This window comes from Chiloscyllium punctatum, chromosome 3 (assembly GCF_047496795.1).
Source record: "Chiloscyllium punctatum isolate Juve2018m chromosome 3, sChiPun1.3, whole genome shotgun sequence".
Taxonomy (NCBI): Eukaryota; Metazoa; Chordata; class Chondrichthyes; order Orectolobiformes; family Hemiscylliidae; genus Chiloscyllium; species Chiloscyllium punctatum.
In genome coordinates, this window is record NC_092741.1 from 82,708,960 (window position 1) to 82,736,934 (window position 27,975).

At 41.0% G+C, this 27,975-nt stretch overlaps 1 protein-coding gene across 1 annotated transcript in view; it reads left to right on the forward strand.

Annotated features, from left to right (window-relative positions):
- LOC140454107 (G-protein coupled receptor family C group 6 member A-like) overlaps positions 1-27,975 on the forward strand; it is a 72,628-nt gene that overhangs the window by 21,293 nt on the left and 23,360 nt on the right. Inside the window, exon 5 of the mRNA XM_072549036.1 lies at positions 27,420-27,558. Within this exon, the coding sequence (XP_072405137.1) occupies positions 27,420-27,558 (139 nt within the window). The remainder of the gene's footprint in view (positions 1-27,419; positions 27,559-27,975) is intronic.

The window sequence follows — 27,975 nt, forward strand, 5'->3', positions numbered from 1 at the left end:
CACTTATCAAGAATTTTCACTCATTTTCTCTCTGCATCGATCTCTAATTAAAAGATTCTCACTCTAGAGAAACAAACATCCTTGTTTAATTTTGAAATATTGGTTGTTTACCACCAGATTATTACCACAAATTGATATGCAGCCATACAATTATTGTGACATTAAATCAATGGGTCTTGCCATTCCTCCCAGAATCTATAAATGCTATAATTTTTAAATTCAAATGTTACTATTGATTCCAGGCTGCCAAAACATAAATATACTTTTATTGCTATCAATTACATGGTGGATAAATCTTTAAGATATAGTAACAGTGCATTATTTAATACTACCACAGAGACTTTGTTGATTTCCTATGTGCACAACAAATAAAGTAATTAAAAGCCTGTTTGTATATAATGGGTTTATGACATTATTGCACAGTAGAGAGACCATTCTTCCTATCGCCAACAATCTCCTGCAAGTCCTGGAATAAAATGTAATAATATTCCTATGAACAATCTTGTTGAACAAGACATGTTATCTGAAATGTGTAAATTTTAGTATTCCAAAAGTAAATATCTGTCATATTTTAATATTTGACAATGCAAACAAATAGAGCATTTTGCACATAATAAATGTCTCTACATCTCATTCTATGCATTGTACTGTAAAGTTTAACCTCTGGGTACATCCAAAACATTTAACTAGAAAAAGCAGAAAACTGATGATTGAACTTTTGAATAGAATGTTGCCAGTCAATAATTGACCAAAATGGGAGCAACTGTAGACTAAAAAAAAAACATTTTCACCTACCTAGAAAGGTTTAGCTGATCTTGGAGCTCAAATTCAATGACCAGATTAGAGAAATTGAGAAAAATATGTCTGTACAACCTTTTCAGCATTGCTAGTGGGTGTTGAAGTCCTCTGCACAGACCAAGTGGAGCTGAGTCAGAGGTTGATCAAATACAATACAACTGGTTTCCAATGTTTAGTTGGGGATAAAATAGCAAATAATCCAGAGAGAAAGCTCTCATTAGGCATGAGGTTTTAGCCTGCTGTTAGCAGGAGTTGGGCACAGCTTGCTATTTTAGAGTTATCCAGTCTATATTTGTTGAATCAGTAGCCTTACTGAATCTAATACCAGCTTGCGCAGCTAATATTATCCTGATGCTGCTGTTGCTATGATACCAGTCAATGACACAAGATGCAAGTAATTCCTTTCTTTACTCTTTGCCATAGCAGTCTCTTCACATTCTCATTTCATTTTCTACCATTTGATGTAGTGTTTTCTTTGAAATTTTAATTTGGAAATAATGAACACCATAGTCTACCAGCTTAAATAAGAACTGCTGTATGATGTAAACATACAAATGCGTCACTGTAAACAGTTTCTAGCTAGGCAGTTAAGTGAATTATTTTGTGGCTGATTTGGATATATTTTCAAACAGGAGACACTCATACTTAAATTAATCCCACCACTGATTTGATCAATTATTTTAGCAAGCTGAGATAAATAAACCACATGCTATTCTACATGTTAATTAAATTATGTTACAAGTGTGATTTAAAACCATTATTAAGTCTATCCTTCCCATAGCTTTAACATGTTCAGACATGCATTTTTAAAAATATATGTGTTATGAACAATGCAAGCATACAGATACTAGCAAGTTTAACCATATTTTCAATTTCTTCAGAAGTGCTTGACTTTAAACAATATAGCTAGAGTTATGCTTTTGCCATACAGTTTCCAAGATGCTTATAAGCTGAATTCAAAGCCATAATTAGCAAAGAAGCTAAAATGTCTCAAATTAATTTACAATTTATTCAAAAATAACAAACTATTCTTACTCTATTGTTGTCTACTGCTGATTATTGTAAGCAAAATTGATATATTTCCACAGTGCATGCCAAATAATTAGCAGTTTGTAAAGTTCTCTCAAAGAAACCTTGGCAAGTGGATGCAATACATCTTATAGGGGGTACATACTATTGCCACTGTGCATCATGAGGGAGGGAGTGATCGTTTAAGGTTCTGGGAGGTATACTGATCAAGTTTTCTCCTTGATGGTGTCAAGCTTATTGAGTGTTTAGGAGCTGCACTCATCCAGGCAACTGGAGAGAATTTAATTTTACACCTGACTTGTGCTTTTGTATATGTTGCAGAAGTTTGGAAAAGTGGGGTGGGTCATGGTGAGGAGGTGAGCTACTATCAACTAAATACCAATTTCTGAACTTCTCTTGTAACCACAACATTTATGTGGCTGATTGAGTTAGTTTTTTAGACAATAGTGAAATCCAAGTTGTTGATGGTAGGGGATTTAACAAAGATAATCTAGCTGAGTGTCATGGGAAATGGTTAGATTCTCTTTTGTTGTAGATGGTCATTACCAGATGTTCCTTGCCCCATGGCATTTAGCAGTTCAAGGAAGCAACTCAGTACCATATTCTCAGGAACAGTTAGGAAGGGAGTAAATGTGAAACTTGCATATTAAATGGCAGAGCAGGCTCAAAGGGCTGACTTGCAAACTCCAGCTCCTAGTTCATATTGACCTAGAATTTGTTATTTATATTTCTGACCTATGACAATGATATCCCATGAATGAAGAAAGAAAAGAATATATGAATTCTCTCATGGTGGTTGAGATTCAGTTTCCAAATTGTATATATCCTTATCTCATTTCAAGAACTGTTTTAAGTCACCTTCATTGGTAAAGCCTTGTTGACACCCATTATGATTAGATTACTTACAGTGTTGAAACAGGCCCTCCGGCCCAACAAGTCCACACCGACCCACCACCCACCCAGACCCATTCCCCTACATTTACCCCTTCATCTAACACTACGGGCAATTTAGCATGGCCAATTCACCTAACCTGCACATTTTTTGGACTGTGGGAGGAAACCGGAGCACCTGGAGGAAACCCACACAGACACAGGGAGAATGTGCAACTCCACACAGTGGGAATTGAACCCGGGTCTCTGGTGCTGTGAGGCAACAGTGCTAACCACTGTGCCACCATGCTGCCCACAATGTTGACACAAAGAATACCATTAAAAGATATTTCGAAAGTAGCTTGTTGACAGATGGTTCTGGGCCAGCATTATGCTGCACAGCTAACAGTATATGCCATCTTTGAAAGCATTGAGTCCAAAGTAATTATTACTACAGATACAGATTGATTAGGTAGAGATTGATGCTGAATGATAAAGTAAAGATCATAAGATATAGGAGCAAAGTTAGATCATTCAACCTATTGAGTATGTTCTGCCTTCAATCATGGCTGATAAAACTCTCAAACCCATTCTCCTGCCTTATCCTTGATGTAACCCTTGATCCCCTTACTAATTAAGAACCTTTCAATCTCTGTCTTAAAGAGATTCAATGATTTGGCCTCCAAAGCTTTCTGCGGCAAGAGTTCCACAGAGTCAGCATCCTCTGGCTGAAGAAATTCCTCCTCATTTCCGTTCTAAAGGGTCTTCTCTTCACTCTGAGGCAATGTCCTCAGGTCCTTGTTTCTCCTAGTGGTGGAAACAACTTCTCTGCATCCACACTATCCAGGCCTCTTGGTTTCAACTAGATCACCCCTCATCCTTCTAAACTCTAACGAGTATAGAATCCAAGTTCTCAACTGCTCCTCTTATGATAAGCACTTTATTCCCTGGAATAATTCTTGTAAATCTCCTCTGAACTCCCTCTAAGGCCGGCATATCCCTTCTTAGATATGGGGTCCAAAACTGATCATGATATCCCAACTGTGGTCTGACTAGAGCTTAATACATCCTCAGCATTACATGTCTGCTCTTGTATTTAGCATTCTTGAAATGAATGCTAGCATTGCACTTGCCTTCCTAACTGCCAATTGAACCTGCATATTAACTTTAAGACAATCCTGAACTAGGATGTAAGACCCTTTGTTCTTCAGATTTCCAAAACCTTTCCCCATGTAGAAAATAGTCTATGCCTCTATTTTCCTTACCAAACTGTAAAACCTTACACTTTCCTACATTGTGTTCCATTTTTCACTTCTTTGCCCACTCTCTGTCCAAGTCAGTCCAAATGTTTCTGCAGCCTCCCCACTTCCCACTGTCCCTCCACCTATCTTTGTATCATTGGCAAATTTAGCAACAATGCCCTCAGTTCCTTCATCCAGATCATTAAAGTATAATGTGAATACTTGTGGTCCCAACACTGACCTCTGCAGACCACCATTGGGTTAGCAGCTGGCATCCCAACTCCTTGCCTTCTGTCAGTCAGCCAATCCCTATCCCTACTTTGCCCCTAACACAATGAGCTCTGAACTTATTTAGCAGCCCCCTGTGCAGCACCTTATCAGAAACTTTCTGGAAATTTAAATATATCATGTCCACTAACTCTCCTTTGACTAACGTGCTCATTATTTCCACAAAGGGTTCTAATAAATGTTCTAGGGATGACCTCCCCTTGATGAAGCTATGCTGACTGAGCCCAGTTTTATCATGGACTTCCAAATACTTTGCAATCTCATCTTAATAATAGACTCTAAAATCTTAGCGATGACTGAGGTCAGGCTAACTGGCCTGTGGTTCCCTATCTTTTGCCACACTCCCTTCTTAGACAGGAGTGTCACAATAACCATCTTCCAGTCCTCTGAGCCTCCCTGACTCCAGTGCTTCCTGAAACTTCTCCACAATCTCCTCAGCTACCTCCCTCAGAACCTTGAGGGGTAGCCATCTTGTCTGGGTGATTTATGCAGTTTCAGACCCTTCAAGTTTCCCAGCACCTTCTCCTTAGTGATGGTCACTACAATCACTTCTGCCCTGATTCTGCTGAAGTTCTGGTGCGGTCCTGGTATCTTTCACCATGAAGACTGAATGCAAAATACCTTTGCAAAGTAATCAAAAGTTGGCAGTGATTGAATTAGATATGAATTGATGCAGATTAATCATGTAGTGACTGGTGCAGATTAATGAGGTGTAGGCATTTGTGCGGATAGATCAAATATGAGTTAGGTACAGATTGATCAGATAGGTGTTCATGTAGATTGATCAGGTCAACGCTGCAACTATTATTTCAAGTAGGAGTTGATCAAATAGAGACTTGTATATTATGATCAGAGTAGAGGCCAGTAATCATCAATCTGATAGCAGCTAACACAGGCAGCATGGTGGCACAGTGGTTAGCACTGCTGCCTCACAACACCAAAGATCTGGGTTCAATTCCCACCTCAGGCAACTGTTTGTGTGGAGTTTGCACATCCCCCCCATGGGTGTGCTCCGGTTTCCTCTCATCGTCCAAAAATGTGCAGGTTAGGTGAATTGGCCATGTTTTCTTTTGCCTACATTCGTGAAGCTTTTTCCTCATTAGCAAGGTTGTTTGGCGTGCAGTTAATCCAATTCCACACCCACTTTACCCATATCACTCAGATGTGACGTAGGGGCATGACCCAGAACTGGTAGGCCTCAATTCTGTCTTAGGCCCGTAATACTCACAGGCATGTCTACTGTTCGGTAAGATTTCTTTTTAATTTCACTGTTAAACTGTCACTTATTCCGAAATCCGAAAAATTACAAATTCCGAAAATCAGCTGGTTCCGAGGGTTTCGGATAAAGGATTCTGTCGCTGTAATATTGAAAGAGTACATGCAAATGCTGTTGTTCTCAAATAAGTAGGTATTAGCAAAAATGAAGCAATATATATATGTGGAAAAGCGCATCTTGAACTGATTGCAACCACTCACACAGCCATTGGGCTAATTTATTTTGTACACAATACCACTCATGCTCAACCAGTCTGTGCTTGTGAGTCTCAGAAAAATATATCCAGCATGAGCTGTTATTGGAAGTCATTTATTAAATAATCCAGACTGTGCTGTTATCGACCAGACCAGACACCACAAAATATAGGAAAATGATATGCTAGAGCTGAACTTTTTTATTTATTTGAAGGCAAGTGTAAGGTGGTGTTCCAGATGTAATTTCATTGGGCCACTTCTAGCTTTAAGGAAACCACACTTTATTTTTACAACACAGTTAAAATACAAGTGAAAAGAAAAACTGGCATAACTTTAACTCTATTGAAATACTTAACAAGATAATATATGACTGAACCACCAGTGATCAATTGTTCCAACAATCCCACAAACACTCCCTTTGGCAAAAATAAAACTCAGCAAAACAATTCTGGATCTCACATGCTGCATCTCTCCAGTCCAGAAGAAAGAAACAATCTGCCCCTTTTGATCTTTAACAGGAAGCCTCACTAACAGCAGAGAACTCCGGTTTTTAGCTTCAGCAGCTGGCAGATCTTTAAGTAACTGAAAGCAAAACTAAAAGCCTTCCTGGGTCTATGTGAGACCTGATGCTGCCCACTCATGACTCTTTTTCTTTAAAAAACACATCCAGGGAGAACTCAAAGCTGTTTACCAAGTACCTGGTTGAAGGTGACATTTTAGTAACACCCCTCTGTGAGACAAACAGGAGAAAACACACCTCTCTTCTAGGCACAGTACCGTCACAGTGCTAACAGTCACGCAAGAAACCAATTGAAAATCATTAGTCAGGCCTGTAGTATTTGCATAAGCTAGAAGCTACATACCTAAATACTTGGGACTCCTTTTCTATGTAGGAAGAAGGAACTTGTACATACATTTGTACATACGTTGAAGCCTTTTGTTTAAAAAGGTAATGAGGACAGTCTAACTCTGCTGTATCCCCATGGCGATGCCCTGATCAATCAGATTCTACCTGCCTGGTCTGAGTAATGACATTAACTGCTAATTCTTCTTGCTGCTTTTCGATACCAATGAAGGCCCAACCAATCCACACCCTCTTCTCATGATGTATGAACTTACATCTCCTTTTTTTTCAAGTCTGTTGTTTAACATTCTGGGTCTGATGAGTGCAAGCTGATACATTTCAAATTCTAGTCTCCTTTTAATAATGTTTAAGTTCCATCCTACCATGCATTTACTTATAACCCAGGATGTTACAATGGATAGAAGTACACCCTTCCTGCTGGAAGTTTTTGAAAATATTATTAGCCTGTGTTGGTGAAGAAGCAAATGTTATTAGTGGGCACTGCATGTTTAATATCATAATTATACCACTAGAGGACCTCAATTGACTTTACTTTTTGCACAAGGACAAGGCAGTGTATTTCTGAAAGCTAGTTTCAGGTTAGAATTACACAGTCATTCCTTTTGGAATACTTAGGAAGACTAATGAATTTGAATTTCTCTTAAAGAAACTGCAAGTGAGAAATTCGAAATTAGGATTTCAGCTAGTCAATTTTCAATTAATTACTGACATAATAAATAGAAGTATTTCTCTGATACTAAAATACCAATACAATCTCAACATACCAAAAAGCGAGAAGAATATACAGCTAAAAAATATTGTAAACATAATCTAGATGGTTCTTGAATATGGATGTTCTGCTCAATATTTCACCCTCTACCGCTATTACTAAAACCAGAATATAGCCGCTTGCCGTATTTTCTACATTGCACCACAGAATACACTCCAAAATATTTACTTGCATGTAAACAAATTTGGACTGGCCTTAGATTGTGACTGCTACATAAATGCAAATGTTTTTCTTGTCTTCCAGTAGTTCAACAAGTTACCACATTGTCCTTTCATTTTGGTGCCAGGATTTGAATCTAGATTTGACCAATGGAATGAAATGACGCAATTTAACTGGCCCAAGTTACCCCAGTGGATCCAAAAATGGATTAATGGCAGGAAGCAGAAGGTGATAGTTGAAGGGTGTTCTTGTGACTAGAATCCTGCGCCTACAAGCATACCACAAGTTTCAGGGCTCCTTATTGTTTGTTGTGTACATTCATGATCTAGATATTGATGTAAATTCATAGAAGATATGAAAATTGGTGGTTTGGTACATAGCAAAGATATCTAGATATCGATGTAAATTCATAGAAGATATGAAAATTGGTGGTCTGGTACATAGCAAAGAGGAAAACCTTATGCTGCAGGCTGACGTAGACAGACTGATCAGATGGGTAGAGCAGAGGCAAATGAAAAGTGTGAGGAGATATATTTTGGGAAGACTAACAAGGCAAGGAAGTACACATTGACTGGTAGGATCCTAGGAATCTCAGAGGATAAGATGGACTGAGATGTGCATGTTCATAGATCCTTGAAGCTAGGAGAACAGATAAATAAGGTAATTAAGAAGGCATATAAGATACTTACCTTTATTGGACAAGGCAATTAATACAATGACAAGGCAATTAATACAACAGCAAGGAAGATATGACAGAGCTGTGTATGACATTAATTGGGTCGCAGCTGGAGTTCTGGTCACCGCACTATAAGGAGGGATGTGATTGCACTAGAAAGGGTACAGAAGAGGTTCAATACAATGTTCACTGGACTGGAGCAATTCAGCTATGAAGAGAGGCTTGATAGACTGGGGTTGTTTTCCTTAGAACAGAGAAAGCTGAGGGGAGGATTTGTTTGAAGTGTACAAGTTCTGAGGGGCATAGACAATAGACAATAGACAATAGGTGCAGGAGTAGGTCATTCTGCCCTTCAAGCCTGCACCACCATTAAATATGATCAGGGCTGATCATCCTTAATCAGTATCCTGTTCCTGCCTTATCTCCATAACCCTTGATTCCACTATCCATGAAAGCTCTATCCAACTCTTTCTTAAATGAATCCAGAGACTCGGCCTCCACTGGCCTCTGGGGCAGAGCATTCCACACAGCCACCACTCTCTGGGTGAAGAAGCTTCTCCTCATCTCTGTCCTAAATGGTCCACCCCGTATTTTTAAGCTGTGTCCTCTGGTTCGGCACTCACCCATCAGTAGAAACATGTTCCCTGCCTCCAGAGTGTCCAATCCTTTAATAATCTTATCTGTCTCAATCAGATCCCCTCTCAGTCTTCTAAACTCAAGGATATACAAGCCCAGTCGCTCCAGTCTTTCAGCGTAAGGTAGTCCCGCCATTCCAGAAATTGACCTTGTGAACCTACGCTGCAGTCCCTCAATAGCCAGAATGTCTTTCCTCAAATTTGGAGACCAGAACTGCACACAGTACTCCAGGTGTGGTCTCACCAGGGCCCTGTGCAGCTGCAGAAGAACCTCTTTCCTTCTATACTCAATCCCTCTTGTTATGAAGGCCAGCATGCTATTAGCCTTCTTCACTACCTGCTGTACCTGCATGCTTACCTTCATTGACTGGTGTACAAGAACACCCAGATCTCTGCAAAGAAGATGGGGGAAATTTTGCCACATAGTAGAGGGGTCAATAACACCATTTTAAGCTAAGGAGCAGAAGGTTCAGAGGAGACAAATCACCTCGAGGGTTGTGGGAGTCTGGAACTCACTGACTGAAAGGCTGATAAAGTTAGGAACCTTCTGGGTAATCCAAGATAGAGGATGGTAAAAACATTGCGGCTATGCGAACTGCTTTTTTGAGTTATTTTAGGTGTTGGAGGTGATTTCCTCAGTTTTCAGGAGCAGTTATTGTTTTATAAGCTGTTGCATTGTTTTGGAACATTGGGGAAAAAAGATCAAGCCAGCACTTTAAAAAGGGGGAAGAGAAACAAAGACAAAGACCCACATGGTCAGTGAGAGACAGAGAGAAAGAAATCTATACTCTGTCCGACACAGCCATGAATCTGCACAGCTACTGCCTTTGCTGTTTGATTTGGAGATACCGGTGTTGGACTGGGGTGTACAAAGTTAAAAATCACACAATACCAGGTTATAGTCCAACAGGTGAAGCACACTAGCTTTCGGAGCGACACTCCTTCATCAGGTAATAGTGGAGGGCTCGATTGTAACACAGAATTTATAGCAAAAATTTGCAGTGTGATGTAACTGAAATTATACATTGAAAAATTGATTGTCTGTTCAGCCTTTCATCTGTTAGAATACAGTGATAGTTTCCCTTTCATGTGTAAATCACAAAACCTTTTTTTTAAAGTTGCATTCTCGGGTTACCAGACTATAACCTGGTGTTGTGTGATTTTTAACTTTGCTGTTTGAGTTCAAGTATTTCTGGATGTTGGAGTGCATCTAAAACAAATTAACAAACTGTGAAATTCACAGCTGACCTTGGAGGAACCGGTGTGGGAGAGCTCACAGCACAGGAACAGATAGGAGCATGGTTTTAAGTGTAACCTTGCTGGCTTTTTTTAATAGAAAGTAGAGTGGATTATTTTTGATTAACATTTAAAAATATATAGCATAAGTATGCAGTTAGCCTGGAACAGTGCTTTTTGGAGCAGTAAGACTGTGCTATTTTCTGAGTCTGTAGATTGTTAAAGTGCAAAGATGGCCTTTAGTGGAGTGATGTGGAAGGTTAGGGAGAGTTTCCATGTTACTGATGATTATGTCTACAGTAAGTGTGTTTGATTGTGAATCCAATCAGATTGCATGGCAGTTAGAGGCAATGAGGAATTTACAGGAGCTAAGTGGTGTGATGGATGGCAGTTATAGGAAGGGAGAAATGCCACAGATACAGTCAGGTAGATGGGTTACCTCCAGGAAAGGAAGGGGAGGGAGGCAGGTAGTGCAGGAGTCTCCTGTGGCTATCTCCCCATCTCAAATAAGTGTACTGTTTTGGAAAATGTAGAGAGGTGCTGGGCTCTCAAGCACGAACAGCCAAGTTTCTAGCATCGAGACTGGCTCTAATGCAATGAGGGATACACCAGGTTCCAAATGATCGATTACGTTGGGGAACGCTAGTCAGAAGCACATATAGACATTTCTGTGGTCAACAGCGAGAAATCAGAATGGTGTGTTGTCTCCCTAGTGCCAGGCTCAAGGAGATCTCAGAATGTTCTCAAGGGGGAGAGGAACCAGCAGGAAGTCATGGTACACATTGGAACCAACGACATAGGAAGGAAAAAGAATGGGATTCTGAAGGGAGAATGTCAGAAGGTCGGCAAGAATTTTAAAAGGAAGTCATTGAGGGTAGTAATATTTGGATTATCCCGGTGCTACGAGCTAGTGAGGGTTGGAATAGGAGGATATAACAGATGAATGTGTGCTTGAGAAGCTGGTGCAGGGAAGAAAGGTTCACATTTTTGGATCATTGGAATCTCTTTTGGAATAGAAGTGATCTACACAAGAAGAACAGATTGCACCTGATTTGGAAGGGGACGAATATACTGGTAAGAAGATTTGCTAGAGCTGCTCAGGAGGATGTGAACTAGTAAGGGACCCAGGGAGGTAGTGAGGAAAGAGATGAATCTGATACTGGTAGAGTTGGGAAAAGGAGCCAGTCAAACAGTCAGGGCAGGCGGGAACAAAGCAGAGAACAAGGTAGGACTGATAAATTAAACTGCATTTATTTCAATGCAAGGGGCCGAACAGGGAAGGCAGATGAACTCAGGGCATGGTTAGGAACATGGGACTGGGATATCATAACAATTACAGAGATGTGATTCAGGGATGGACAGGACTGGCAGCTTAATGTTCCAGGATACAAATGCTACAGGAAGGATAGAAAGAGGTGCAAGAGAGGCGGGGTAGTACTGTTTTTGATAAGGGTTAACATTATGGCTGTACTTATGGAGAATATTCCTGGGAATACATCCAGGGAAGTTATTTGGGTGGAACTGAGAAATAAGAAAGGGATGGTCACCTTATTGGGATTGTACTATCGAACTACTCACCTCATTCCCCCACCCCTGTAGTCAGCAGGAAATTGAGGAACAAATTTGTAAGGAGATCTCCATTATCTTTAAGAATAATAGGGCGATTATGGTAGGGGATTTTAACTTTCCAAACATAGACTAGGACTGCCATCATGTTAAGGGTTTAAGTGGAGGGGAATTTGTGAAGTGTGTACAAGAAAATTTTCTGATTCAGTATTTGGGTGTACCTACTAGAGAAAGTGCAAAACTTGACCTACTCTTGGGAAATAAGGCAGGGCAGTTGACTGAGGTGTCAGTGGGGAAGCTCTTTGGGGCCAGTGACCATAATTCTATTACTTTTAAGTTAGTGATGGAAAAGGATCAACAGGGTCCAAAAGTTAAAGTTCTAAATTGGAGGAAGACCAATTTTGATGGTATTAAGCAAGAACTTTCAAAATTTGATTGAGAGCTGATGTCTGCAGATAAAGGGATGGCTGAAAAATGGGAAGTTTTCAGAAATGAGAGTTCAGAGACAGTATGTTCTTATTAGGGTGAAAAACAAGGTGTGTGGAATGCTGGATGACTAGAGAAATTGAGGTTTTGGTCAAGAAAAAGAAAGAAGCATATATCAGGTATATATCGCAGAGATTGAGTGAATCCTTGGAAGAGTATAAAGGCAGTCTGAGTATACTTAAGAGGGAAATCAGGTGGGCAAAAAGGGGACATGAGATAGCTTTGGCAAGGGTTAAGGATAATCCAAAGGGATTTTAGAAATACGTGCAGGACAAAAGCTTAACTAGGGAGAGAATAGGACCCCTCAATGATCAGCAAGGCTTCCTACATGTGAAACCGCAGGAGATGGGGTAGATACTAAACAAGTATTTTGCATCAGTGTTTAATATGGAGAAGGACTTGGAAGTTATAGAATGTAGGGAAATAGATAGTGACATTTTGAAAATGTCCATATTACAGAAGAGGAAGTGCTGGATGTCTCAAAATATGTAAAAGTGGATAAAGGGCAGGACTTATACACTATGGTAATGTCCTGTTGCTGAGCAAAGAGACTTTGGAGTGCAGGTTCATAGTTCCTTGAAAGTGGAGTCTCATGTAGATAGGGCAGTGAGGAAGGTGTTTAGTATGCTTTCCTTTATTGGTCAGAGCATTGAATATAAGATTTGGGAGATCATGTTGTGGCTCAACAGGACATTGATTAGGTCACTTTTGGAATATTGCATGCAATTTTGGTCTGCCTCCTATAGGAAAGATGTTATGAAACTTGAAAAGGTTCAGAAAAGATTTACAAAGTTGTTGTTAGGATTGGAAAGTTTGGGTTCTCGGGAGAGGCTGAATAGTCTGGGGCTGTTTTCCCTGGAGCGACGGAGGCTGAGAGGTGACCATATAGAGGTTTATAAAATCATGAGAGGTAAAGATAGGGTAAATAGACAAGGTCTTTTCCCTAGGGTCGGGGAGTCTAGAACTAGAGGGCATAAGTTTAGGATGAGAGGGGAAAGATTTCAAAGGGACCTAAGGGGCAACTTTTTTCACATACAGGATGGTACATGTATGGAATGAGCTGCCAGAGGAAGAGCTGGAGGCTGGTACAGTTACAACATTTAAAAGGCATCTGAATGGAAAGGTTTAGATGGATATGAGCCAACTGCTGGCGAATGGGGCTAGATTAATTTAGGATATATGGCTGGGATGGAAAAATTGGACCAAAGAGTCTGTTTCTGTACTGTACATATCTATGATTCTATGACTCTACTTAGATGAACATTTGAAATACCATTGCACACAGGCCCCTTAACAAGTGCTGGAAGATGAGATTAGAATAGATGGATATTTGATGACCAGTGTGGACACAATGGGCCAAAAAGGTCTGTTTCCATGCTCTGAAAGCTCAATGACATCAGAATGTGTTGCCTCCCTGGAGCCAGGATGAAGGATATCTCAGAGAGGGCGCAGAATATTCTCAAAGGGGAGATGGACTAGCAGGAGGTCATTGTGCACATTGGAACTAATCACACAGGAAGAGAAAAGGACAAAATTCTGAGGAGAGGATGCAGGAAGTTAGGCAGGAAGTTAAAAAGTAAGCTTCTCAAGGATAATCATACTTTGGACATCTATGAGTGAAAACTAGATCTGACTGAAGGCAGCTGGACTTTAACATGTGCAGTTTCCTTCATGAACCACAGATGTGAAAAGTACAACTGCCACCACATGTTCCTCCCCGAAAGATGTTTGACTTGAGATGGACTTTTGGCCATCTATCCATGCTAACGTGAAGATCGTTTATTTCTACCTCAGCAACATTACGTGATTTTGTACCTGTATAAATTAATTTACTCCTGAAGGGGAATTTGGAAGTGGTTGTCTTCCTAAGTACCTATTGTCTTTATCCTTCCAAAAGTAGAAATCACAATCATTAACCAGAAACTGAATTAGATTAGATATACAAATACAATGGTTATAAGAGCAGGTGACAAGAACCGTTCCCCAGTTGCATTGTTCAAGGGTCCCACTTTCATTTTCGCTATGAGTTCGAGCCAAGGCGGCTCACTACCTGTACATCCAGTGTGTTTGCCACACAGGCTGCTAGCACATGATATAGGTTTAACAATGGTGTAATGCACTGCTGTACAGCAAGATATGCAATTCCTTGACTGAGCGACACTGAACAGCCAGGCAAGCTGCCTGTTTGTATGAATATGCTAACAGACACAACAAGGCAGGTCAAGGCAAGGATCCTGCAAGCATGTGGGTAGGTACTGATTGATCAAGTGCTAATAGAGCAAGAAAGCATCCCTGAGATGAAGCCTGATCCAATCTGTGAGTTGGGTCCCTGTCCCTGTGCACATAGTGTTCCTGCAGCAGACCTTCAATGCGAGTTGCTGGTGCATGCTGCAATGCCGGTCTGTGCTTCCAGAATACCCTGTCAGTGTATCAGAGAGGAATATATTGGAGAAGTACTGTAATGGTGAGGGGTTGGCAAATACCAGATATCATAATCCTTGGATAAGGAGAGCCTGTGGCTGATGTCTGTTGATCGTGTCCTGAGATACTGTTTGGCTGTATGCAGCATGCAAGTTGTTCTGAGCAAGCAGCAAATTTACCAGGCACTCCCATTGTTTTCCAAGTTGAATTTTCTCCAAATCTAGCTCGTTTGGTGCAATTATTAAGATAAGAGGCAATTATGAGGCGAGTTGGGCTGTTAACAAGGCCTATAACAGATAATAATTCCTCTGAATTGGTAACCTGCCATTGCCAGGTGAGAAACTTGCCATGCGCTTTACAAAAGCATAAAAGATGGAGCGGGAGACTTCCAATGTTGAAATTGGCCTCAACAGACATCTTGTCCAATTCTGCCACAAATCTTACCACAACCATATAGACTTGTATAAGATTCTGCCCAATGTTAACTTCTGTTATAAAACAAAGACTTGCGGATGCTGGAAATCTGAAACAAAACAGAAATTGCTGGAGAAACTCAACAGGTCTGGCATCATTTGTGGGGCAAAAACAGAGTTAGCATTTTGAGTTCAGTTCTTCTGCAAAAGGGGATCTGGACTCTCGACATTAATTCTGTGATCTATCCACAGATGTTGTCAGACCTGCTGAGCCTCTCCAGCAATTTTTGTTACATTCTATTATGTTATGATTGCTGCCACCTAAATGGCACTTTGACGATGCAGTTTTTGATTACTCCTGCCTCATTATGCATTACCTGGTCTAGAATACCCTGATCTATGTCTGGCGCTAGAACATACTAATCTTAGAAATTATCCCAAATATATTCATGAACTCATTTTCCAGTGTACCATTGCCATTCTAATTTACCCAATCTGTGTGTCAATTAAAATCATGCGTATTTCAGTAAATTTCTTACATGTCCAATTTATTTCTTCCAGTGCACTCTGTCTTGTAGTGAAACCACAGTTAACAGGCTTGTAAACCTTTACACAAATGGTCTCTTACCTTCCTTATTTTTCATCTCTACTCAATCTGATCCTATATCTTATTCTATTGAGCTAAGGCCATACATGAATACTGTACTTCAGACATCCTTAGTGAACAGATCCACCCCACCACTTTTTCCTGGCTTCCTTGTCTTTTTGAAATATTCTGAAATATCTCCAATATTCATGCCCAAGTCTTGATTACCCTGTAACTAAACCTCTCTGTTGGCTTTTACATTGTAGTTATTAATTTCTATCTGCTCTGAAACTTTGTTCATTTTGTTATGAGCACTGAGCAAAATAAGATAGAAGGACTTTAATTCTGTCTTTATAATAGTTTTGCAATCTCTGACTTTAACTCAGTCATGAATTTGTATTTGCTGTCTCTCTTGCCATACTTTGATTATCATTCCCTAAGTCACTATCCTGCTCTATTACCTCATTGATGGCCTTTGATTTACCACATCTCCCCATATAACCCTTCCTCCTGCTCTTTATTTTAAGACCTTCCCTATTCCTTTGTTAAACAATTTTCCAGAATACTGGACACAGCATTATTCAGCTGAAGCACACCCCAGCATTACAGTGGCCATTTTCCCCAGTATTATTGCCACTGCCTCATGAATGGAAACCCATTTCTCTTACACTAGTCTATGAGCCAAGCATTCATCTCTCCAATCTCATTAATGCCGGAACAATTATTTCATGGTTCAGGCTTATTATCCAGTGTTTATTACCTTTGAAGTTCTATTATTTAATTTAGCCGTGATCTGCTCATAATCCTGAAGCAGGACATTTTTCCTAGTCCTATCTATGTCATCAGTTCTTTTTTTTCACTGGGTGGGTGTCACTGGCTGGGTCAGCTTTATTGCCCATCCCTAGTTGCCCTTGAGAAGATGGTGGTGAGCTGCCTTCTTGATCCACTGTAGTCCCTTTACTTCCCCCTCCAGTTCCACATAGACCTCAAACACTGGATGATCCCTACTTCTAACTCCAGTTCTTCTCCACCTTCAAATGGAGGTCTGGAATGCTGGCACCAGACAGATATCACAGCCATTCGGATTATCACTCTGGCCTGCAGAAAGTAGTGGTTTCGGGCAAAAGCCTTGATGAAGGGCTTTTGCCCGAAACGTCGATTTTCCTGCTCCTTGGATGTTGCCTGCTTTTCCAGCACCACTCTAATCTAGATTCTGATCTCCAGCATCTGCAGTCCTCACTTCTGCCCTGCAGAGAATAGTATCACTCATCCTGACTACACTATACTGACTATCTTTTAATGTGTACCATGTACAGCCATGCTGTGTTGGTGGTGGATACAGTGATTAAGCAGCCTGTAGTGGATGGTGTTGAGCTTCTTGAGGGTTGTTAGTGCTCCACACATCCAGGCAGATGAAGCTTTAATATACCACACCTCTGATTTGTGCCTTATGGAAGGTGGAAAGATTTTAGGAAATCAGAGGGTGAATTACCCACCACAGAATACTCAGCCTCTCTCCTGCTTCTATAGTTAAAATATTTATATGGCTGCTGCAGTTAAATCTTCAGTCAGTGGCGACTCGCAGGGCATTGATGATGGGGAATTCAATTAAGATGATGCTGTTAAATGTTGAGAGGTGCCATATTTAAAATCATTCTAGTTAGAGACCATTGTGCCCAGGCACTTGGTGTTGTATAAACATTACTTGCTGCTTGTCAGCCCAATCCTCAATATTGTCCAGGGCTTCCTGCTTGTTAAACCAATAAATTGTCCCTTTTCCCACAGTACCTCATGTTCCTATCAGCACTAATACTCACCGGACCAAACCTGTTCCTATTTTTGATGCTGATTCTTGTGACAGGAATGGGAGAAAGAAGAACAGATCATTGTCATTGACTAGCTTACAGCACCTAAGCACCTTTTGTTTTCTCTGAGTAAAGTTCCCTTAATGTAGGTCACCTTAATGCATTGGTCTCATGCACATGTTCAGGTTTGTAAACTATTAGTATTTGTGGTAGGGTGGAGTATGGAAAAGGCGTTTTATTATTTCAAGTATATAGTTTGTAAAAAAAACCCTTAGTCACTAGAGCAGTTCAATTCTGTACACAGTCTTTACATATAGAAACATAGAAAATAGGTGCAGGTGTAGGCCATTCGGCCCTTCAAGCCTGCCCCACCATTCAATATGATCAGGGCTAATCACGCAATATGAGTATCCCATTCCTGCTTTCTCTCCATACCCCTTGATCTCTTTAGCCGAACGGGCTACATCCAACTTGTTCTTGAATATATCTAATGAATTGGCCCCAATAGCTTTCTGTGGTAAAGAATTACACAGGTCCGCAACTCTGAGTGAAGAAATTCTACCTCATCTCAGTCCTGAATGGCTTTTCCCTTATTCTTAGACTGTGAAGCCTAGTTCTGGATTTCCCCCAACATCAGGAACATTCTTCCTGCATTTAGCCTGTCCAGTTCCATCAGGATTTTATATGTTTCAACAAGATCCCCCCCCACCCCCGCAACATTCTTCTAACTTCCACCAAGTACAAGTTCAGTCGATCCAGTCTTTCTTTGTAAGTCAGTCCTGCCATCCAAGGAGTCAGTCTGACGAACCTTCACTGGACTCTCTCAATAGCGAGAATATCCTTTCTCAGACTAGGAGACAAAAATTGCACACAATACTCAAAGTATGACCTCACCAAGGCCCTGTATAACTGCAGCAAGACATAGGTATCCTTTTAACCATGTCATCTTTCTAACTTCTACTATAAATCACTGTAAAGTAACACAGCTACTTTTCATATTTATTCGTCTTTATATTTAAGATTTGTACATTGGTTATTTGTACCTAAGATGGCGCAATAAGACGTGACATTGTAAAACATTTTGCCGTACTACTGTAGTTCTGTTCTTGAGTACACATAACAATAAAGGATTCTCTAATTCTAATTCTACTCAGATCCTTGAGCTACGAATGCCATCATGCCATTAGCTTTCCTCTCTGCCTGCTGCACCTGCATGTCAATTTTCAGTGACTGTTTCTCCAAGACACCCAGGTCTTGTTGCATCTCACCTTTTTCTAAACTACCACCAATCAGATAATAATTGCCTTCCTATTTTTGCCAACAAAGTGGATAACCTCACATTTATCCACATTATATTACATTTGCCAAGTATTTGTCCAATCAGCCAGCAAGTCTAAGTCACCTTGCAGCCTCTGAACATCCTCCTCACAACACACATTGCCACCCAGCTTAGTGTCATCTGCAAATTTGGAGATATTGCCTTCAATCCCTTCATCCAAATCATTAATGTACCTGATGAACAGCTGGGGTCTCAGTACTGAATCCTGCAGCACCCCACTCATCACTCCTGCCACTCTGAAAAGGATCCGTTTATTCCAACTCTCTGCTTCCTGTCTGCCAATCAGTGCTCTATCCATGTCAATGCATTACCTCTGGCACCATGCGCTTTAATTTTCCTTACTAATATCTCATGTGGGACCTTGTCAAAAGCCCTTTGAAAGTCCAGATACACAGCATCCACTTATTCACCCTTGTCCACTCTATAGTGTCATCTTCAAAAAATTCCAGAAGATTTGTCAAGCATGATTTCTGTTCAGTGAATCCATGTTGACTTGGACCAATATTGTCACCACTTTCCAAATGCTTAGTTACTGCATCCTTAGTAGTTGACTCCAGCATTTTTCCCACCTCTAATGCCAGGCTAACTGGCCCATAATTCCCCTTTTCTCTCCCTCCTTTTTTAAAAAGTGGGGTTACATTAGCCACCCTCCAGTCCATTGGAACTCTTACAGAGTTTATGGAATGCTGGAAAATGATAATCAATGCATCCAGTATTTTTAGGGCTATTTACTTAAGTACTCTGGGATGCAGAGCATTAGGCCTTGGGGACTAATTGGGTTTTAATCCCATCAATTTCCTTAAACCATTTCCTGACCATTTCTTTCACCTCCTGCTTCATGCTTGACTCTCTGTCCCCGAACATTTCCGAAAGGTTATTTGTATCCTTCTAAGTGAAGACAGATCCAAAGAATTTGTTCTACTGGTCTACCATCTATTTGTTGTCCATTATGATTCTAGCCGTAAGGGACCTACATTTGTCTTCACCAGTCTTTTTCTCTTCACATATCTGTAGAAGATGTTGCAATCAGTTATAATGTTTTTCACAAGCTTAATGTCATTTTTTATTTTCCCTTTCCAAATTAAATCCCTTTACTCTCCTCTGCTGAATTTTAAATTTCTCCCAGTCCTCGGGTTTACTGTTTTTTTCTGGACAATTTATATGTCTACTTTGGCTTTAACGCGATCCTGATTTCCATTGTTAGATGTAGTTGAGCCACCCACCCTGATGTACTCTTATGCCAGACAGGGATGTACAATTGTTGAAGTACATCCATGGGTTCTTTAAATGCCTGCCATTGCCTACCCACCATCAACCCTTTAAGTGGTCTTGGTTAGTTTGTCCTAGCCAGTGCAGTCTCATACCAATCAAAGTTAGCTCTCTTTCAGTTAAGTCCCCTCATTCTCAGCTTTAACAGTGTCACTCTCCATCTTACTGAAGAATTCTTCCCCACAAGTTTCACACCACAAGGTTGCTAATTAATCCTTTCCCCTTACCCAGTCTAGGATGGTCTGTTCTCTAGGTGCTTCCTCGACATATTGGTTGAAGAAACCATCCCTCATACATTCCAGGAAATCATCTGCCATTACATTGCTACCAGTTTGGTTAGTCCAATCAATATACAAATTGAAGTCACGCATAATAAGTGCTGTACACTTAATGTATGCATCACTAATTTCCTGTTTGATTTATTCCCAGCCTCACAACGAATAATTGTTGGTCTCTACACAACTCCCACTAATGTGTTTTTCCTTTTGGTGTTCTGCAGCTCCACCCATACAGATTCTACATTGTCCAGGCTAATGATCTTCCTTAATATTGTGTTAATCTTCTCGTTGACCAGCAATGCTACCACCACCTTCCTTTCCTCTCCACCTATCTTTTCTGAAAATTGAACATCCTCGGAAGTTGAGCTCCCATCCTTGGTCACCTTGGAGCCAGGACTCTGTGATCCCAAGCACATCACATATCATCTGTAGAACAAATAAACCCAAGGCATTTGTTACTTGTACAAAATTATAATTGCATACATTGAGGCACTGGGAGGGTCCAATGACTGAATGGGCTCCCATTGTATTTCAGCAGAAAGACCTTAAACAGAGCTATTTCCCCAGTGTACCTTAGTGGCAGCTACCCCAAGTTTTAATGCGTCCCTCAGCACATAGTCCTGGACCTTGGAATGTGCCAGTCTGCAGCACTAGGTCATGGTCCACACCTTGGTCTGGAACACCAACAAGTTTCGGGCAGATCAAAGACCGTCTATCACCATGTTGATGGTCCTCCATCTGCATTTGATGTTTGTCATGGTGTGAGTCCCGGACAACTGGCTGTGGAGCGGCTTGGGACAAACCCCAACAAACATCACTGTCTCTTTCTCCAGACTTCCTTTGCAAAGGCATTTCACCCAGAAATGTGATAATCCCTATCCCGGCCCTCACCTCTGGGGCTGCTTTGAGAGCAGGATGCAATGGCACAGAATCCAGGCATACATGAAAGATTTCCCCATCAGCCAAGTGTTGCCTTGGTGCTAGTTCTGTTGATGAGGAATTCTGGGAAAGGCTGACAGTGAAGGCTGTCTGCTGTAAATGGATAGCAATCCAATTGTCCATTAACAGCTCTAGATGTCCTCATCTCCTGACTTTCTAGTCACGTTGTCGACACATCCTTAAGGCAGCAACTAACACTAGGGAAAATTTGTCAGTTAGCTTCTGTGATATTGTCTTACACTGTAGTCCAGAGGGCATGTCAAAATATCAAAGGTCTCCAGCAACAAATATAGATTATTTACTGCCTTGTTTTGTTTTTAGAAAAAACATTATTTGAATAACAAATTCATGTATAGCATACATTGGCATACTTCTTAGTAATGCAGTACAATCAAACAGCAAAAAGTTCCAGCTGAGGTAAAGATAATTAAACAGATTTCAATGATTTGGGGAGAAAGTGAAAGCTATGGGAGATTAGCATTCATATTTATCTTGATCGATTGACTTATCTCTTCAAATTAATTCTTTTCATGTCCTGACAAAGCCGGAATCTGTACTAAATGTCAAAGTAAGGATTCCTCTGCACAAGGTCAGAAAACCCAATGAAATCAGTTCCACAAGTTTCTGGCTTTCTGGGAAAATAGATAGCCAACTTGTAAAGCAGCAGGATTCCAAACACACTGATCGTATAAAATTGTGTAGTGTAAATGGGACAGTGGCAATAGATGTCAAGAGCTGAGTTTGTAATTGTCTTTCTGAAAATGATGATTTGATGTTTGATTGTTTGAATAGATACTGTGCACAAAGAAAGGTTCCTAAACCTACAGGGAAAGATTGCATTCAATTCTGGTTGCCATGTGACTGGAACGATATGGAGGCTTTGCATAGGGTGCAGGAGAGGTTTACCAGGATGCTGCCCAGAGGACAGTTAAGAATCAATCACATTGCTATGTGTCTGGAGTTACAGGTAGGCCCGTCTAGGTAAGGTTGGTTGTTTCCTTCCCTGAAGGACATTAGTAAATCAGATGGGTTTTTCCCTAGATTTGGCAATGGATTCAACATCATCATTAGAATCTTAATTCCAGATTTTTATTAAATTCAAATTCCCCCATCTAGAATGGTGGGATTCGAACCCGTGTCCCCAGAACATTACCTGGGCCTCTGGATTAATACCACTAGGTCATCGCTTCCCCTTGTACTTCAGGTCTTTTCTGAGATTCATAGTATTTTTTTCCCTGGAGCTGCTGCCCACTCTAAATATAACATTGATGTCAGGGAAGGTGGCCTCCAAATATTGCCATTCCTGTCATCCTCATGGTTCATTTGGGTCAGGATTTGGATAACACATTTTACCTGATGAGACCAGGTGTAGCAGCCAACCTAAGGGTGGAGGTGGGGAATTGCCTCGGAGTTGAGGTTACAAATATTGTTTAAAGATTTGAAAACCTTTGTTTTTAAGAGGTAAGCAGGTAAAAGCCACATTTTTCCAGGATAAGAAAGACTTTCTTTTTGAGCTATACACCAAATGAGCCCAATCTGTCAGTGGTGCGGGTGCCTACAGTTTCCAAAATAATTAGGAATCTTTCCTGATTCCAGAAAGTTTGATTTCCCTTTTCAGATTCTGCATTATAACAGTAAACACAAGCTGAAGGTCTAGTTGGTGCAATATTTGGCCACTTTGTGGCCATGTTTTGTAGGCTGAGTGCCATTTCAATTTCCAAATGGCCATGCAGAGCATGCAAAGGCACTGATTGCCATCTTGGTTTGGATGTTAATGCAGGTACAATGGAAAGGAGCCCCTCAATCTCAACAGTCATCAGTTGTTTTCAGGACAGTTGTTGATTGATCTCAACTGGATATTGCCTTATTTGTAGAAATTATTTGTGGTTTGGAATGGTTTTAAAGTTGCCATAGTCTACAGGCTATATAGGCTTTGGTTTTTATTTCAAAGGTTCTGCTCAGATCACTTGCTCCCTGTCAAGGGAGCAGGCGTTTCTATCCCGTGTAAAGAGGAACATCAACAGAGGCAGTGCAGAGGAAGACAAACTGCTAAAGCAGAAAAGAGGAGAGGAAGAAAGGTCTCAGAAAGGGGCAACTTCTTCCACCACCATCTCACCAAGAAACACTGCATTAATATTTTTCCTTCTTATAAAGGTGTTCTTGACAAAATACCTTCAACTGTGACCAGGGTCACGACATTTTGAGTTGGTTCATTCTAGGCTGCAGTAGGTGATATTTGCAGTAACATTTCCTAGTTTGCCATCCAATTTTTGTATTACAGAGATCACTATGGCTCTGCACACAAAGAAAGCTGAATAACTGTCAGAATCTCTTGCCATAGGGGAACAGGCAGAGTGATCACCTGATTTTGCAAAAGGATTCTCAATGGTTCAGCATGCCATTGACACACCAGATTGTAGGAGCCTTGTGACAATTCTAAAACTAGCTATAGACTGAAAAGTAAATTGTAAAACATTCCACAGGAATGTAAGGAAAAGGACACTAGCAAGATTGGATCTTGATGAAGATAAGATTCCTGATGAAGAGCTGATGCTTGAAATGTCGAATCCTCTGCTCCTCTGATGCTGCCTGACTGGCTGTGCTTTTCCAGCACCACACTCTTTGACTCTGATGCCAGCATCTCTACCTGTCCATGCTCATAAAGTGTCCCTGATAAAGCCTTCCAAAACGAGTTGCTGACGTGTCCTATAATACAAGTCTGTACTTCAAGAACAGCTTGCCAGTGTATTGGAGAGGTGTCATGTTGGTAATGAGTGGCTGGCAAGTACCCAGTGTTCATGTCCATGGATGAGGGATGTGTGCATCTGGTGCAATGCATCATGTCCTTGGTGAGCAGTTTGGTCTTGGGCAACATGGATTTTATTCAAAATGTACAGTGTACTGAATCTACCAGGTATCTGTGCTGGTTTCCACATTGAGTTTTCTCAACCTCTAGAATGTTTGACGAGTTTGGTAAGATAGAAAGTTGAATATTAATGAAGTGAGTTACGCTGCCAAAAAGGTATTTAGCAAGTAATAAACCTGCTTTATTGGCAATTCACCACTGCCTTATGAGAAACTCACAGCTTCCACTTGTGAAAAGCATTAAAGAAGGAACGAGATGCTCCCAACATTGAAATGGGCCTCATGAGACACAATGTCCAAATCAGTTGCACAGCGAGCTATTATCCGTGTCAAGTAGAGCCTTATAAGATTCTGCCCATTGTATCTACCTTCATGAAAGAAGATATAAACAACATTCCAGAAGTAGGAAGAAACCAAGGCATGGAATTTCATCTTTGAGATGGGAGTTCTAAGTTGGTCCATTTTCTAAGATGTGAAGGTACCACTTGACTGGCAGTGCCTGCCTGCATCGTTTTCAAAGTGGGTTAGTGGAGACTGACTGATGCTGGGCCATTACCTCCTGAAGTGGGCCCGAGGTGGAAACAGAGGTCTGCGAAAGCTGAGGCTGGGAGGTTAGATGCCTTGCTCCAATCTGGGACATGAACCCAGCTCTATGAATGATTGTTAGGCATCCTAGGCTTCACCTCTGAACCCCTCCTTGTAATTCTACTTGAAAAACATTATCGTTAAACCCTTTATGCAGTCTCTTTGTAGTCTCCTCTCAATTTATAATCCCACCTAACTTTGTATCATTAGCGAGGTGTCTGATCTACGTAATTGATGTAGAATATAAACAATCTAAGTACTGATCATGAATTGAACTGTTTATACAACAGTCAATCAAAATAAGGTTCACAGTCCCTTTGACAGCTGTATTAACAATATCTGCTGAGTTGTTACCTCAATAGTGCAGGGTCTTGGTGAGACCATGGGCTGAATTCCCCCAGCCCCTGAAGGATGAGGGCAGTGGCGAGTCAGTTGGGAAAATGCAGTAAGATTGGAAAAATGAGACTCTCGACATTGAAGAAAAAGAGTCTAATTTTGTACCCAAGGTTTAAACAATGAGACAAAAACTCATTTACATGCATTCACTTCTCAGTTACACCTATTCATGGCTCATTTACATGCAGTTTTTCCATTCTTCCACACGTGGAAGAGGAGCCAGATGGCGCCGATTCCCGATATAAAAGTCAGAGCGTTTATCTGGTGGGTCCAGCTTGCTATTTGTTACTCCCGGTCTCCACCTTGCCCATCATTTGCCAACATCTCAGGCATGCTCACTGGATAGGGACATCCTTTATCAAAGGAGGTTGGCATCAGACATGTACCAACTTCACATTCTCATAACATTTCACTGACTCACTTAGAATAAAGCTGGAAATACCGCTGTCAGGCCAGCTTTGTGCAGGGATTAGCACTCATCAAAAGGAAAGAAACAGTAAAACTTGCAAATGACACATTCTGATCAGACTTGATTTACATACCTCAGAATGTTTTGAACAATGAAGAGATTAAGGGTTATGGTAAGAGGGTGGGTAAGTGGAGTTGAGTCCACAAAAAGATAAGCTATGATCTTATTGAATGGTGGAGCAGGCTTGAAAGGCTAGATGGCCTACTCCAACTCAGACTTTTAATGTTCTTGTTTTTTTAATATAACTCAGAACAGTGTTGCAGGACGACAAGTACATTCAGTTCCAAGTACCACTGTTTTGTTTACTGGTTGTTCCCCAGTTGATTGGAGCATGGCGTATCTTGGCGAATTTAGCTTGTTCTCTGAGCACCCACTGACTTTGCTCACAGCATCACTGCCTTGCCTTTTTGCACTGAGCCACATCTTTCAGAACTTACTATACTTCTGTCGTGCTGAGCCTTGGAGTGCAGGCACAGAGCCTGGCAGCTTTTCAAAGCCAAAATGACCTGGAGCTTCTGGTCGCCTGCCATTTCAACACACCAGCCTGTTTCCCGGCCAACATATCTGTCTCGAACTTGCTGCAGTGCTTCAGCAAAGCTTAGCACAAGTTGGAAGAACAACACCTCATTTTCCACTTGGGAACTCTGCAATATTGGGAAGTCTCAATATTGAGTTCAATAATATTAAGGCTTGAGCACCTTTTCCCATCTCCTTATCACAATCCCCAAGCACCACACCCTGTCATCACATTGACTGCTACCACAGCATCTCATTGTCAGCCACTGACAGTCCTCATTAGCAGGTATTCATTTGCCCAGGCTGACTTTTACCCGTGGCTCAGTGGTAATCACTGCTGCCTCATAGCACCAGGGACCCAGGTTCAATTCCTGCCTCAGGCAACTGTCTGTGTGGAGTTTGCACGTTCCTCCCCACGTCTGCATGGGTTTCCTCCGGGTGGTCCGGTTTCCTCCCACAGTCCAACGATGTGCAGGTTAGGCAAATTGGTCATGCTAAATTGCCCATAGAGTTAGCTGCATTAGTTAGGGGGAATGAGTCTGGGTGGGTTACTCTTTGGAGGATTGGTGTGAACTAGTTGGGCCGAAGGGCTTGTTTCCACACTGTAAAGAATCTAATCTAATTCCTTTGTCTGCCCAACCGTTATTTTCTCTGTTTGGGCATCACGGCTACCCATGATTTACTCTTATCCCCTTCCCTTCACCTTTTTTCTAGCACTTATACTAACGTTTTCTTAGCTACCACTAGTTATGAAGAACTGGTCCCAAGACATTAACTCTGCTTTGTCTCCACAGATGCTGCCAGACCTGCTGAGTTTTTCTAACTATTTCTGATTTTCTTTCTGATTTTCAGTATCTGCAGCTTTTTAACCTTTTTCTATACATTATTATGTTCTCATTATCTTTGAAATCACAATTAGCACTGGCAGGAATTTTAAAAATAATGTCTTTCATTGGCTTTCTTTAAGGCTAAAGATTACAACTAGTATCATAGAGTCATACAGCACGGGGACAGGCCCTTCGGTCCAACCAGTCCATCCAAACATAATCCCAAGCCAAACTAGACCCACCTGCCTGCTCCTGGCCCATATCCCTCTAAACCTTTCCTGATCATGTACTTAACTAAGTGTCTTTTAATCAAAACTATCCTTCAGTTGTTTAATATACTACATTCAATTTATCTGCTGTAATTTAAAAGAGGCATTAAAGAAGGAAATTAAAATTGCTTTTAAAATAGAGAGGAGCAACTTAATACATGTGTAGCTCCTCCCTGCTGAATGAGAATAAAAGCAAATGAGGTACAGTAACGTTCAGTTTACCACAGGTACTAGTCACCTCTCAGTTATTGTATCTCAGTTCACATACAACTTGATGTGCTGAAAAAGTAATGACCATGTTTCTGACACTGATAGTGCTCACAGTATCTTTCTGGGCCTCTCTTATCTATCCAGTGGGATCTTGCCATATCCCTGATGATATTGTAGCAGCCAGAGCTCCAGGGGACATCATCATTGGGGGACTCTTTCCAGTCCACAGACTGGTAGAAAACCTTACACATCGGACACAGCCTGGACCATTGCACTGCTCAGGGTATGTTTTACATCTTTATTAATGAGGAGAAAGTGAGGATTGCAGATGCTGGAGATCAGAGTTGAAGAGTGTGGTGCTGAAGAAGCACAGCCGGTCAGGCAGCATCTGAGGAGCAGGAGAACAGCTTATGCTCGAAACGTTGGCTCTCCTGCTCCTCGGATGCTGCCTGACCGGCTGTGTTTTTCGACATCTTTATTAACTTGTTTCGCTTTGATATAATTCTAGTCTTCTTTTAAGACCAGGTTTGTGTTAATTGAAGATGGGCGAGAGGTTTAAAGGAATGAAGGGAACAAAGGAAGATAAAAGGAACCATATCATGTGTCATGTTCTTATCAAGGACTCAACAACTCAGAGCTTCACAGTCAAGGGAATTTCTATTTGCAGTCTATAAATATTGTACAAAACAACAATGCTATC